Raw genomic sequence first — 13715 nt, 5'->3', positions numbered from 1 at the left:
AGGTGCCTCTCCCCTCCCTCAACTCCATGGTTTCTCACCCGGTTCACCGCTGACATTTTGGACTGGATAAGTCTTTGTTGCAGAGTCCTGGCCTTGTAGGACCTGCAGCAGCATCCCTGGTCGCTTGCTCCCCATTTGATGCCAGTAGCACTCTTACCCAGTCGTGACAATCGAAAATGTCCCCCGACATTGCCTTATGTCCTGTGAGTGGGGACATCGGCTGGTTGAGACCCACCCTTAGGGTCTCTTCCAGGTCTGTCACGCTGAGTCTCACTCCTTCCAACCCGAGGAAGAGTCGCCCTGTGGGGCTTCCTATCTAGACAGTTAGGATGGCCTTTCACGGGCTGGAGCCTCTGCTCAGAGGAGAGCAGCCGCTGCATCAAAACTAGGTTGGTCACACAGTAGGTGGACATTTGTACTGTGGTCAAGTTGGCTGGCTGGATCCAGTGACAGTGGTCAGTAAGGATCAGGCGACCGTATCTGGAGAGGTTTGGGGTCCCTTTACCCCGTAATTATTTTTGGGCCCACACTTTTCCCTTTATGCCTAATCCTAGACAACGTTGGATTTGTAAGGAAACTCAGGTAAATTCATCAAATCCAATCCCCTCCATGTTGCAGATGGTGAAAGTGGCGCCTGGAGAGAGGACAAGACTTGGCCCTTCTCAAGTTGGAGGTGGCTGTAACCCCAGACGCAATTTTACACATCTGCAGATGCCCATTTTCATTTGATGGAGGAAGAGGGTACATGCAACCAGGAATTGCAGGGTGCAGCAGACATTTCCAGAAGGATACAAATAATTAGGCCCAAAGTGAGATCCTGACAGAAACTCCAAACAAACCAGTGAAGATGTCTGATATCCAATTCCTATCCAAGCATCCAATCTCTCTCTCCAACCTTACAGAGCTCAGGCCTAAGACAGCAGTCTCTTTGGCCAGGCCTCACACCTCACCTGGGGCAGGTGAATGGCTGGAGCATCCTTCCTCCCCTGCAGTCTCTGTTGCACTCGCCCTTGCATGTCGCCTTCTGACTGGACCCCGCTTCCTCCTGCCTGTATTCCATTGACAATAAATCCAATTGGAAACCGTGAATGTGCCAGTCCCAGAGGTGGGCCATCACTTAGGGAGATAATTTTATTCCCTGGCCTGGCAATGTACCCCCACCTCCAGCTCCATGCAGATAATGAGGGAAGCAGTGACATACACTCTTTCCTCTGACCTAATTGATTATCCCCACACACCTTGGAGTGCTTTGCATAACCAGCCCCGACAGCAGGAACTCCTTCCAGGCAGAGTGATTGACACATTTTATTTCTAATTGAAGCTTAATCAGGACCAAGATGAGATTCCCATATTCTCTCTCTCTCTCTCTCTCTCTCTCTCTCTCTTCCTTTTTTCCCCTCCTTCTCTCTCTCCCCTAGCTTCCTTTCTCCTTTTTAACTCTTAGGGCTGGACAATAAAAGATGGAGGCAGCTCCTAGGATCCCTGACAGGAGGGAGATAAGGGAAGGACTCAGAGAGCAGGACTGGGAGGAGGGTGAAGGACCTGTTTTCTGGTGAAATCAAAGTGCCACAAAGGGGAACTGTCTTCCCTTTCTTAGCTGAAAAGCCGATGATGTGCTTTTTCATTTTGATTACGTTATCTTGTTGGGGTCAACTTGGGGCCAGGTGAGGGGCCCTTGTGTTCTAGGGATACAAACACCAGGAAGGGAGCTGCTCTGGGGTCCCCCCACTCTCCTCTGGCACCCACACACACTGCCCTTCCAGTGGGCAGCATTGGTCTCACCCAAGGACCGTAATCTCTGGAATGGGATGGGCTGAGGAGTGGACAGAACCCCAGGGTTTTCACTGGAGAGGGACCAGGGACAGGTGGTCAGACCTTTCCAAGCTCCACCTGACCCCTCCACATCCAGCTCCCTCTGCACAGACGCATTTCCTCCCCACTTGGTGGAAGGTAAGTGTGGAGAGGATGCCTGGCTTCCGCCATCACCCCCTGTCCCTGCTGCACCCCTGCCTGGGAGTTCCTTTTCCTTGGTGGAGCTGGGTCCTTAGATGCCTCGATGCAGACACCTTACTTTTATGGCTGATGGGAAGGGGTGGGGCAGAATACTGATGGGAGTTTGAGGAGTGGGGTCTGAGCGTCTAGAATATAATTGGAAGATGAGAGTTCTTTACCCTCACCTCCCGTGTTAGCACCCAACATCCTTTGTCTCATCCTCACAACTGTCCTGGCAGGTCAGCATCATTTTTCCCGTTTCACAGATGAGGAAATAGGGCACAGTCGTTAATTATCAGCTCAGAGTTTCCCCGGAAGGGGGGTGTACATGGGCTGTCCTGCAGTGAAGCTTGTGAGGCACTAACTACCTAGCTGAGGAGCTCTCAGGGGTGCTGTCCTCGTGAAGATACTCATGCCAACCAGAGGCCTCTCCATTCCAGGGCCAGAGCTGAACCATAGTCTGTGCCTGTGACCAGGGAAGGAGCCCAAAACCCACGAAAGAAATTAACAAAGCATGGGGAGAGGAGGGAGCCTTGGGGCTGTCTGTGGCCTCCGGGAAGGGCGAGCTCCAGCTTCTGAGACTTTGTTTGCCATGTGTCCTGGGTGTCCCCCGCCTGTTTCATTCGGACTCTGAGCCCCAAGTGCTCATTGATGCAGGTGGAACCACACACACTCTCCTTCCCACTTGCCCCTGGGACACTGCCACACTCTGACTGCCAGCAGCCTCTGGTTGGGGTCCCCATGTGGCATTGGCAGGTGCCCGCATGGATCGGTCCTTGCTGGACTCTTTCCACTCCCTCTGAACCTCGAAGGTATGCAATATGACATGCGTTCCGTGGCTTCGGGTGTGCAAGCCCTTCTCAAACCTCCTCTGGGACCCTTGAGATTGTCATGTGCCATACTATGTGGGACAAACACCTGGCATCTGGCTGCCCTATAAATTCACTAACTAAACGTGGGGAGGGAGATACATAAAAGGTGCCCCCAAGGTACCCCAAGGTGTCACTTTTCCAGCATTCCCTACAACTTCAAGTTAAAGTTGGTCAAGGGCTGGCTGACTGAAAGAAAAAAAGGGTGGCAGAGGGGTCTCCTAGCCCTGGCCTGGCTGGAGTGGCCCTTTTGTCCTGTAGAGGGAGCTCCAGCCCCAAATTTCCCGCTCCCTCCCCTGGCCCGCTTGGCCCTGTCGGGCCTGGAGCCTCAATCCGGGATCTGTTCCGAGGCCAGAACCCTTACCACCCCACCCCGGCACCGGAATCGCCGAATGCTGCCCTTACAGGGCACCTTAGGAAAACCCACAGAGGTGCCAAGACGCACAGAGGCCAGCAGGGCCCTCCACTCTCAATTTCGGGCTGGGAGCTGGGCTGAGTCACCAGGAGGAAAGCAAATGTATCCCTAGGCTCCCCGCTCCTGCATGTCCCCCTACTCACAGCCACCCCACATCCTTGCTTCGAGAAGGAGGAGTCTGTGGGTGTCATGTGGTTGGAAGAGGGCTTGAAGCTGAGCTTGCACAACCCCTTGTATAAGACTGAGCAAACCTCAACTGTGCCGATGTAAGAATGGGGGCATGGGGGGGGTGAGAACCTCCCGATGTCCCCCCACACACATGCCCAGGCCCTTCTCTAAGTCTCTAAGTGTCTATTGTCCCCTGAGGACACCCCAACACCTCCGGGTTGCGCCAGTGGGCCTGTAGGTTGGGTCCGGTTTCCTGTCTCCTTGCAGGGAATCTTGCCGCAGTTGCCCACCTGTCTCCTCTGCCTTTTCTCTTGGTGCCTTAGGCTCTTCTCCAGCCACCTTTTTTCCAGCACCGCGCCGAGCGAGTGCTGCCACTTCTGACCTCCTTGGCCTCTGCTCTCCTCAGAACACATTGTCCAGACTCGTCTCTCCTTTTCTGATGATGCCGGTGACTCTTCAAACATGGGGACTGGGGTAGGATGGAGTGGGGGACAAAACAGAACAAAAACAGCAAACAGATCCGTCTGGGGGCAGACAGGAGGGTTATAGTCAAAGTGGCAACAGCTCATTTATTTAGCCAAAAATAGATACTTTCTTGTACAATTTGGTTCACACATATGTACATTTTTCTGTATATACAAAAAAGTCAGACACGCTTATTCTCACTGAAACTCCACCCCCCAAAATCAACCGCACAAACCAACCTCACAAACTCAGCTAACGTGGGGTACAGAAGCGACTTGGGGAGGACCGAGGGGCACTTGTTTTATTTCTTTTTATTTTTTTGTTTAGTTTTCTTTTTTAGGTATTCATACACGGACATGCTTACAAGTCATAACTATACAGAGTGATTTATTTTACAATTATTACAACAATTAAAAAAAAATTTTTTTAAAGAACTAGGATGAGGAGAGAGCCGATAAGACCAGCGCGGCATCCAGGTGGTTCTGGGGCCTGGAAGAGAGAGGCAGTGGTAGCAAAGTATGTGAGACTTAGGGGTACCCGTTGCTGCCTAGAAGTGGGAGACCCAACCTGGGGCCAGGATGGAGGGGACAAGGAAGTGTCGCCATGTACAATGATGTCAGCTGTAGATGTTGGTCTTCCGGTTTAAGTGTACTATGGGCGGGAGGCATCAGGACTCCAGGTCGGGAGCTGGAAGGAGGTGGGGATCCAGGGGCCTGCTCCCTCGGCAGGGCGTGGGGTCCCACAGCGCCAGACCCTGGGCAGCACCCAGGGTCCTGGACTGGGACAGGACTGTCGGGCCATCTCTGGGCCCGTGGGGACAAAAGAGGAGTGTGTTTCTTCCCCTTTTTAAAAGCAAGTCCCAGCTGCGATTCGAGGGGCAAAATCCCGAGTTTGCTCGGTTTTCTCCTTCCCGCCTGCCTGTCCCACCGTCCACCCACCTCCGGGTCTCTTACCGCCTGGGCACCGGCTGGAAAGCTGTCTTGAGTAACTTTTTCTCCACTTCCAAGGCACTACAGCGATCTAAGGGAAGCGAGGCAGAAAAAGGAGGGCCTTTAGAGTGCTCCGTTCCGGCACTCAGGGCCGCGGGAGGTAAGCGCCCTGTGGTAAGCGCCCTGCACCCCACGGGTCCTGCCCCTCTCCGTCTGCCCCAGCGAGACCCCCAGAGCCCGCCCCTCCCTCCGAATCCTGCACTCCGCAGTCACCTGTTCCGCCCTCCGGCTCCGCAGGCCGAGCGAAGGCAGTGGCGGCTGGGTGGCCCGTGGTTCCAGGAAGGCCCAGCAGGTGTGGAGGGGGCGAGCTGAGCAGGGAGAGCGGGTGCGGGCGTGGGCCAGGCGGCGGGCCTGGGAACGGCCTGTTGGTCCAAGCGGGGAACTTGCTCAGTGGCGCCGAGACTAGTCTGTGGGCCGCAGCGGCGGCAGCGGCGGCAGCGGCGGGGGAGAGCTGCAAGGCTGGCGGTGCGACGGCTGCTCCGGGGGGAGAGCCCCCGGAGCCCGAGGGCGAGCGGCGCGGGTTGTCCGGGCTTGTGGCTGTCTCGGCTAGGGACCAGATCTTGGGCTTCTGCAGGGCAGAGGCGGGAGGTGCTGCCGGAGCGCAGGGGTCCAGGCCCGCGGGGGGAGAGGGCGAAGGCTGCGGAGCCGCGGCCATGGGTGGTGGCGCTGGGGCCAGACTCAGGGCCGGCAGTGGACGCTCCTCCAAGCCCTCGGAGCTGTCGTCCGAGTCGCTATTCTTGGAGTCTGAAATGGGTCCCAGGCCGAGATCGCTGTCCCTGTGAGCCGCCCCAGCCAGGGCCAGCGCAGGCCCCGCAGCCGCGCCATCTAAGTTCTCCAAATCGATCTCCTCGTCCTCCTCGTCGTCCACCAGGCCCTCGGCCCCCGCGTCCTCCTCGCCCGCGAGCTCTTCCTCCTCCAGCTCCAGCTCACGTTTGCCGTCTTCTTCGTCCTCCTCCTCGTCCTCCTCCTCGCGCTCGCTCCCATAAGCGTTGCCCTCCTCGTCAGTGCGGCTGCGGGGCGCCCAGGTCATCTTGTTCTCCTTCTTGAGGCGCCGGCGCGCGTTGGCGAACCAGGTGGACACCTGGGTGAGGGTCATCTTGGTGATGATGGCCAGCATGATCTTCTCGCCCTTGGTGGGGTAGGGGTTCTTGCGGTGCTCGTTGAGCCAGGCTTTCAGCGTGCTGGTGCTCTCCCGGGTGGCGTTCTTGGGACGGGACGGGTCGCCAAACTGATACTGACCATACGGGTAGAAGGCGGGGTGCGGGTGCGGAAACGCGGTGGCCGTGGCCGGATGCTGCGCCCCCGGGCTGTCCTTCAGCTCATACTGAGCGCCCTGTACGCACATGGAGAAGGAAGGGACACACACGCAGAGGGCGCGCGGATGAGCCCTGGCCGTCGCCGCCTCAACCCTCCCGGCCTGGGCCCGCTCGTCTACTCGCGCGCGCTCACCTCCTCCGGCGCCCCAGCTCCAAATCCCCATCCCGGGCTCCCTGGACGCTTACCAGCTGCGGGAAGATGGGCAGCTCAGCAGTATAGGGCAGGAAGGCGCCGTAGCCTTGGGCGGCGGCCGCCGCTGCTGCCGCTGCGGCGTAGGGCGCCCCGTACACAGACGAGAGCACGTTGGACAGGGCCCCCGAGGCAGCCAGCTCCGAAGCTCCGGTTCCCGGGCCGCCCCGGGCCCCAGCGCTGCCGCCGCCGGCGGCGGCCCCTGGGCGCTCGGGTGGATAGAGCGGGCGGATGTACTGGTATCCGAGCTGGGGGAAGGACATGGTGGTCCGTGGGGCACCGACGGAGAGGGGGCCCAGCCCCCGGGGCCACCCTGGTCAGCGCCGCCCGCGGGCTCCGGTGTGCATCGGGGGCTGGGCCGGGCTAGGGCCGGGCTGCCTCCTGCGAGCTGCCTCCTGCGAGCTGGGCTCCAAGTTCCCCTATTGATCTGCTCTGCGGCGGCGGCGGTGGCGCGGCGGCGAGGAGCCAGGTCAGGTCCGAACAGATTGGCGGAGATTCCCGGGGCTCCGGGCTCTGATTGACATTTCTACAGCCCTCAAGCCCCTCCTCTCAGCGCCGCACTCCCTCCTCTCCAGCCCGAGCCGCCTCTGCCGGCGCCTGGCTCTTCACTGCCCTCCTCTCCCCAAGCAGCGCGGTGCCTTGCTTCCTTAGCCCTCCCCTGGTTTTCACCCCCCTCCCGCCTTTCCCCTCCCCGCCCCTCCCCTCTCTGCTCTCCTCTTCCCCCCAGGATCCTTCCGTTCCTTTGGGTTCTTTCCCTCTCTAGGTGCTGGAAACTCTCCTCTCTCCCTTCCCTTTCTCACGATTCTTTTTCCTCCCCTTTCTGTTCCCTTCACTCTCCTCTCCCTCTCTCAGTCTCTGTCCCCCCCCTACACACACGCAGCACTGTCCCCACCCTACCCCTGGCCTATGCTCTCTGGGCTAAGGCAGCCTAAAGTTGTGGACACTTAGGGTGCTGTGCGGGGGTGTGTGTCCGTATCTGTGTCTGTGTGTCCGTCCCGCCCGCCCTCGCCCTTCCCCAAATCTCAGGTCTGACGTTGCGCCCTCTTATTCGACTTTTCCTTGCGTCTCTTTCCCGAGTCGCCAATCGTGGGGCTCCTCAGCAGCGAGGCCGCCCACCCCCGCGGATACCGCGCGCAGGGCGGGGGGCGGGACCTGGACCTACGCTCCCAGTCCCTTCCTGCCCCCTCTGGCCTTTGCGGGGAGGCGGGGGAGAGGCGGCGGACCTGGGTTCGTACCCCGTCAGCTAACCCTCCCCGCTTCCCGCTCCTGTACCTCTGTCCCCACCCAGTGTGGGGCCTGGGTCGGGACCAGACCTAGGTCCAGGGCAGGCACCAGCGCTTTAGTTGCCCCCCCCCCCTCAACCCCCTTCAGTTTGCAACTCAGCCGCCTGGCCACTCTCAGCAACGTAGGGAGGGAGCTATAGGCGGGTGTGAGGGGTGAGTCGGTTCAGTAGACTCTTCAAACGCCATCTCACTGCCCAGGCAGCGAGGATGCCCCCACCCAAGTGGGCCAGACCCTGAAATTAGCCACTTTACACGGCCTCAGAGTCCTGATGCGACTCCCTTAGTAGAACAGCATTGCGGCCGGAGGGCTGCACGGTGGACAGACTGGGGAGCTCAGGGGGAATGTGGCGCCTGCTGGCGCCCTAAGTGGTCGTGGGACGGGTTGGAGCCGGGTGGCAGAGGCGCCAGGAACTTTTCCAGTGCGCTTTGAGAAGTTTGTATATAGGAATTTTCAGCCTGTAAAGATCCTTCGTTTCACTACCCCTCCCATGCTCACAGGTCTCAGCGTCAACCTGTTTTCTTTCTGCGAGGATCCTCCCAAGGTCTTGGGTGGGAATGGGAGGCAAGACTTTCAGTTTTATGGTGGGATACTTCCTAAATCAAACCTAAAATCCCGGTATCCGGGCGCCCAACTTCAGGGATTAGGGCGTGCCACCAAGAGCCGGATTGAAATTCCCCGAATTGCTGCTGCTCTGGGCTAACGCTTTAAGTCGCTGCAGCAACCGCCCAAGACACAGGCCTGGCCTGCAGCGGAGCTCTCGGGAACAACACCCGGGAAGGGACGCTGCTCTAGAGTCGCCAGCCCTGGCTTGGCGGCGGAAGCTGTCTGCCGTGTGCTGATTTATAGATGAATCGAATCCGAATTCCAGCAGAGCGGAGGGACCAGAGAGTCTGGGCTCCGTCTGTCTCTGCAGCTCTGGGGAGCCCAGTTAGGGAATGAACTCTGGTGAGCACCCAGTTTCCATCCCACCTCCATTCCCACCTCTTTCCATCGGTTTCACACAGGTCTGTGACTCCAGTAGGTGTGAACAACAAGAAAATTGGGGCGGGGGGAGGGAGACAAGGGAAAGTTTGGGGGCCATCAGGTGGGGGGGGGTTTGATTGGGGAAACGGAAGTGTCACCTTCTCAAATTGGGTCAAGTTGTTCCCCCTAGCCTCTCCCCTCACCTGATTCTGCCTGGTGCCGGGAAATGGCCTTGGCTGGAATCTCCCCAGAGGAGGAAATATCAGGGGAAGCTCTGGCTTTGAAATATTTCCCCGAGGCCTGATTTCGTTTCCATTTAAAACTCTCAGCGAAATGGCAAAGGGAATCATGAGCTCACCTTCTCGTGAAAAATATCGGGGTTATAAAATTGACGGTAACATTTCCCGACGTGTTTCCCAGGTGTCAGACTCAAGCCTCGACCGCCCTGAAACTCTAGAGTTTGTACAAAGTGGTGGCACCAGACAAGAGCAGAGCCAAGAGCTAGACGAAGAGGTAGGAAAACTGCGCTTTAAGTGCCCGGATGTAATGCCCGCAATTTAATTCAGCTCTTTCAGGAGTTAAAGAGAAAACAGTGAGCCCCGGAGATGTTTCTTCCGCATTAATCAGCTATCGACCTAGCCGCGTTGGACTGCAGGAGGCGGGAAACAGTCCAGGAAAGGGACAGGGCTGTTCTCTGGGAACAAGCACCACCAGCACCACCAGCCCAGGGGCGCCCATAGCCCAGAGGGTGAACCTCCACAGCCAGACGTGGACCCAAGAATCTTGATTAATTAGATTCCTCCAGGCGCCCCAGGTCCCAAGCCGAAGCAGCCGCTCCACTCGCCCAGTCTCCAGCTTGGAGCAGTGCTGCGCTGGCCCAGGGAGGTCCCTGCCCCACTTTGGGACTCTGCATCCAAGGGCAGCCTAGACCCGACGGAGCACTGGCTCCCCACCTGCACCGGGTCCGTGGAGCTCGGCTCCAGACTGAACTTGTGAATCTGAGAACAGCCGAACCTTTTCCAGGGATTTTAAATCCAATACATGGGGTCAAAGTGACACAGTCACACAGGGAGGAAAGGCAGGTGCACGGGAAGTTGATTTGGGAAAGGCATGCGCACAAAACCATGCGGTGCTGCACGCAAAAGCTTCTCCATCACCTCGCCTTCTTCCCGCATTCCCAGCCCGCGCGCACAGAGCTTGGAGGCTTGCTGTAGACACTCTCTCATTGTGGCGCAGGGTGTGGGGAGTGCGCGAGAGGGTGTCCAGCGCAGACACTTGGTGCACCCAGTATCGCTGGTAAGAAGCGCACCGGGAGCAGTTGCCCTACGTATGCCCAGGGCCGGTGGGGCTGTGCTGCGCACTGCACTGGGAGCTGCGAGTCACCAGGCCCCCTGTCTGCCCCTTCTTCACCCAACCCCACAGTGTGCGCCAGTCCCGGTGGCGGGGGGCACCACTGCAGCTTCACATCTCCCCTGCGGAGGCCCATTTTCTATCCTTCCCTCCCAGGGCCGAAGCCCCTCGGCTGCAGGGCGGCCCTGCGATCCCTCCGCTTCCTGCAGACGCCGCAGCACACGCTCCCCCCCCCCAACCCCCGCGCTCGGGTTACAGGTTAATGAAATGCTCGTTTTCCTCAGTCATTTGTTTTGTTTTCCTGCAAAGTTCTGATAAGTAGCTAACCAACGAAGCTTGTAATTACAATCTTACAGAAACCGGGCCGATCTGTATATAAATCTCACCATCCAATTACAAGATGTAATAATTTTGCACTCAAGCTGGTAATGAGGTCTAATACTCGTGCATGCGATAATCCCCTCTGGATGCTGGCTTGATCAGATGTTGGCTTTGTAATTAGACGGGCAGAAAATCATTATTTCATGTTCAAATAGAAAATGAGGTTGGTGGGAAGTTAATTTCTCTCCGCTCTGTGAAGCGTAGACAAGAATTTAATGATTTAATTACAGTTGTAAGCCCTTTCCATGAGACTTAAATTGAGCTGAGAATATTTTTTTTCCTTCTCTCTCTCCCTCTCTCTCTTCCGCGTTCTCTCTCTCCGCTATTAGCAGCCGCAGGGACGCCCAAGTGCTTGGCCTGGTGTTCCGCACAGGGTGGGATTTGCGTCTGGCTGGGAATCCGGACCCGGAGTCTCCCAGGAGGTGCCCCGGAACTGGTTGCTGCTGCCCACTGGCCGCCGGGTCCTCAGAGCCTCTCCCTGGGTCCGTAGAAGCGACGGGGAATCTGGGAGAAACTTTGCCAACTTTGCTGTCGGCGAGGGAGAGGCTGTCCGAACGGCTGTGGCAGCGGAGGGCTGAGTCGCGCGGGATGCGTCCCCAGCCAGGCCGGGGCACCAGGGGCGGGCCTGGCCGCCTAAGGAGGGGTGCGAGGCTCGCCAGCGGGCCGCCCGGGCCGCCTCTCCGCTCCTGCGCCTCCCCACCTGGCCCGGGACCCTGGGTCTCTGAGCAAGCAGCTCACCAAGCGCGGCGCCCAGAATGGCCTGGATCGAAAATCGCCGGCCCTCAGAGCCAGAGATTTTACTTTTCTTGACCTCTCCAGGATCCTTTTCCCAACCGACTGGAGCGGTTTCACGCCCTTCCCCTCCTTTGTTTTTCTCTACTGGTCTGTCTCTCCCACTTTTTATGCACTTGATTCAGGGGCATTCGGTTTTCTTCTCTCCCCTACCCCCCCTCGCTGGTTTCATTTTCTTTCCTCTGGACCACTTTTCAGCTCATTTTTCTCAATTTTGCTCCCTCCCAGTCCCCCCTGCCCCACCTCCCTGACGCTGGGACTGTGTCCCTCTCCGGTATTCTCATTTTTCATTCTTTCTTCTTCTCTTCCATGCTAATCCTCTCCCGTTTCTTTCTTCGATGTCTTGGTCTGTCTCTCAGGTTCTTCTCTTCACGCATTTTTCTCTTCTCTTCCTCTCCGGGATCTGTCCCTTTCCCCTGTGGATTAGCTTTCCTGGGACGCCCCCCTCCTCATCCATCTCGGCAGGTGAACATGCCGCCTTGTCGGACGCGAGGCCAGAGCTGGGCGATGCGGCTCGGCCAGCCTAGCAGTTTCTTCATGCATATTGAGGAGATGGTAATGAGCGTGTTTGCATTGTTGCATGGAAATGCTGCGTTTCCTGCCGCAGTTCAGCGTGGGTGAGGGTGGCAGGGTGGCGCGGGCCCAGGAGAGCCCGCAGTGGGCACCCAGCCTAGTGTCCGCAGCTGGCCTTCCATGGGTTCCCAGGTGCTCGGCTGGGGAAGGAAGTGACCTAGCTCAGCTCGGGGTCGGGCCTCCGCCTCCTTGGTCTTCTCCACAAGGGCCAGTGGGACTCTAGTCATTAAAGCCTCCTTACGGGAACCCCTGCCTCATTCACCTCTGTGCCTTCGCGCTGGCAGCCTATGGGTTTCTGAGCCCCCTCCTCTGTTTCCAAGCCTGTGATGGTGTGATGTGTGCCACCAGGAAATTAATGCCTGACAACGTCATCTAATGGCTATAAATTGTTTGTGATTCCGAGTAGCAGGTGTCACAGGATCCAAGAGCCGCATTGTGTACCCTGCTCCCCTCACTCCTAGGTAATCTTGGAGGGCACATCGGCATCTCTTCGCCAGGGAAGGTGGCATGCAGGCCCCTCGGCTCTGGGCTCAGGCTCCAGCCTGAGCTCAGCCGGACAGAGCTGACCTGCAGGACGCAGTCATTGGAGAGGAGCATGTCTCTCCCTGAGAAGATGCGAACTCAGGAGACAGCAAGCACCCAGGTGCACCTCTCAAAGAGGTGAAGCTTTATGAAGTCAGGAGCATGGAGGGCCAAACTCTGACGTGAGCTCAGAGCAAACCAACGGGCTTCTTATTGGGAAATAGGAGGGCATGGAACCCTGGCTCTGGACACAGTGTGTATGGGGGGTACCTCTGGGTGTTATTAGACATTTGCCCTACTCCCTGTATTCCCTTCCAGCTGCAGACTAGGAACATTGAGAGTTCCTGCTTCAAACACAGACATTTCAAGATCTGGCCTGGTCTGGAATTGAGTAGTCGAGGTTCCCAAACTTCAAGCCCTCCGTTATCACCTCCGCTGTTATCAGCTTAACAGTCATTGTCCTTTAAACTGATTCATTTTAAATACTCAAATGCATGCTTTTCAAATGAAACCTTGATACTATTGCTGTAAATTGAAAAGTAGCTATTACTCACCATAAAAGGAAATTGTAAAAGATAAAAACAACTGAAACCAAGCAATGTTAATACATGTTAAGCCTTGTTGCTTGCTTGGGAATGACTTCTAGAGGTGTGTGTGTGTGTGTGTGTGTGTGTAGATCAGCAGTGTTGGAAGTGTTAAACACTGAATTTTTCAATTTTGAGAGAATTGAAAAGGAAATATTTCTCACTATTCAATAATATCAATTAATTATCTGTCTCGACACCACCTAAAGTCATGTTGAGAACGCTAAAAGCCATACTGGTTTATGGTTTACTAATGTCATGCTCTGTTGAAGAGTATGTTAAAAATTAAGATAAAAAATAAGATGTTGCATTATTGTTATTTACCAAATAATTGTGTTAAGCATTTTCAAACAGCATCACATTTAATTCTCACCATAGGCCTATAAGGGAGAGACCATCCAGGGTGGCCAGGTCTGGTTGTACAGGATGCTCACTGAATAAGGACATCCAGCTGAGGGGCTAAGAGGGTCTGAAGTCCAGTCCTTCTGTGCTCATCAAGCTGTGTGCCTTGGCCTCGGACTACACTGGAGGAAAAGTACCTTTCTCCAATTTGTACAAAGTTGGGGTATGACCTAGCCCTTATCTTAGAGATGGGGAAACTGAGGTTTAGAGAGCTTGCCAGAGCCCAGACTGGAACCCCATCTGATATTCTAAACTATGATCCCTCTGGGAGGAAGATCAGGGCCTCTGGGGGATTTGGGAAGGTGTGGCTGGGAGTTTGGGAAGGGGATCCAGGAAGACTGGTCCCTGGTTTGACTGAAGGAAAAGGACAACCAGGCTGCTAGGCTTTCTCTTCCCCTTAACCCTCACACTTCATGCAAATATTTGGAGAGGCCTGGGCAAGACTGTAACTGAGGTCTAG

General features: G+C 56.6%; 1 protein-coding gene and 2 long non-coding RNA genes across 9 annotated transcripts in view; 2 read left to right on the top strand and 1 right to left on the bottom strand.

Moving 5' to 3' along the window:
* The window catches only part of LOC141567512 (uncharacterized), a 288980-nt gene that overhangs the window by 58857 nt on the left and 216408 nt on the right, over positions 1 to 13715 (top strand). The window lies entirely within an intron of this gene.
* IRX3 (iroquois homeobox 3) lies at positions 3988 to 7015 on the bottom strand. The gene is made up of 4 exons (XM_019732374.2): positions 6401 to 7015; positions 5112 to 6231; positions 4863 to 4929; positions 3988 to 4398 (listed from the first exon to the last, which is right to left on the bottom strand). The coding sequence occupies exons 1-4, from the start codon at positions 6665 to 6667 to the stop codon at positions 4344 to 4346; spliced, it is 1509 nt and encodes a 502-aa protein (XP_019587933.2). The 5' UTR covers positions 6668 to 7015; the 3' UTR covers positions 3988 to 4343.
* Positions 4621 to 12914, top strand: LOC109447725 (uncharacterized). 4 transcript variants are annotated; one of them, XR_012490181.1, is made up of 3 exons: positions 7196 to 8633; positions 9072 to 12390; positions 12588 to 12914. It is a non-coding gene; the product is annotated as an uncharacterized LOC109447725 (long non-coding RNA). The 4 variants fall into 4 exon arrangements; XR_012490179.1 differs by having other exon boundaries at positions 9072 to 12407; XR_012490180.1 differs by lacking the exon at positions 7196 to 8633 and adding an exon at positions 4621 to 4998 and having other exon boundaries at positions 9072 to 12914.

Source organism: Rhinolophus sinicus, linkage group LG11 (assembly GCF_036562045.2).
Source record: "Rhinolophus sinicus isolate RSC01 linkage group LG11, ASM3656204v1, whole genome shotgun sequence".
NCBI lineage: Eukaryota > Metazoa > Chordata > Mammalia > Chiroptera > Rhinolophidae > Rhinolophus > Rhinolophus sinicus.
Note: the sequence above shows the minus strand (reverse complement) of the source record. Positions and strands in the feature narration are given on the sequence as shown.

Coding starts and splice junctions, on each gene's coding strand:
- IRX3 (XM_019732374.2), bottom strand. CDS start 6,667: ATGTCCTTCCCCCAGCTCGGATACCAGTACATCCGCCCGCTCTATCCA. Junction 6,232..6,400: donor TGCCCATCTTCCCGCAGCTG/GTAAGCGTCCAG, acceptor ATGTGCGTACAG/GGCGCTCAGTATGAGCTGAA. Junction 4,930..5,111: donor GGAGCCGGAGGGCGGAACAG/GTGACTGCGGAG, acceptor CGCTTCCCTTAG/ATCGCTGTAGTGCCTTGGAA.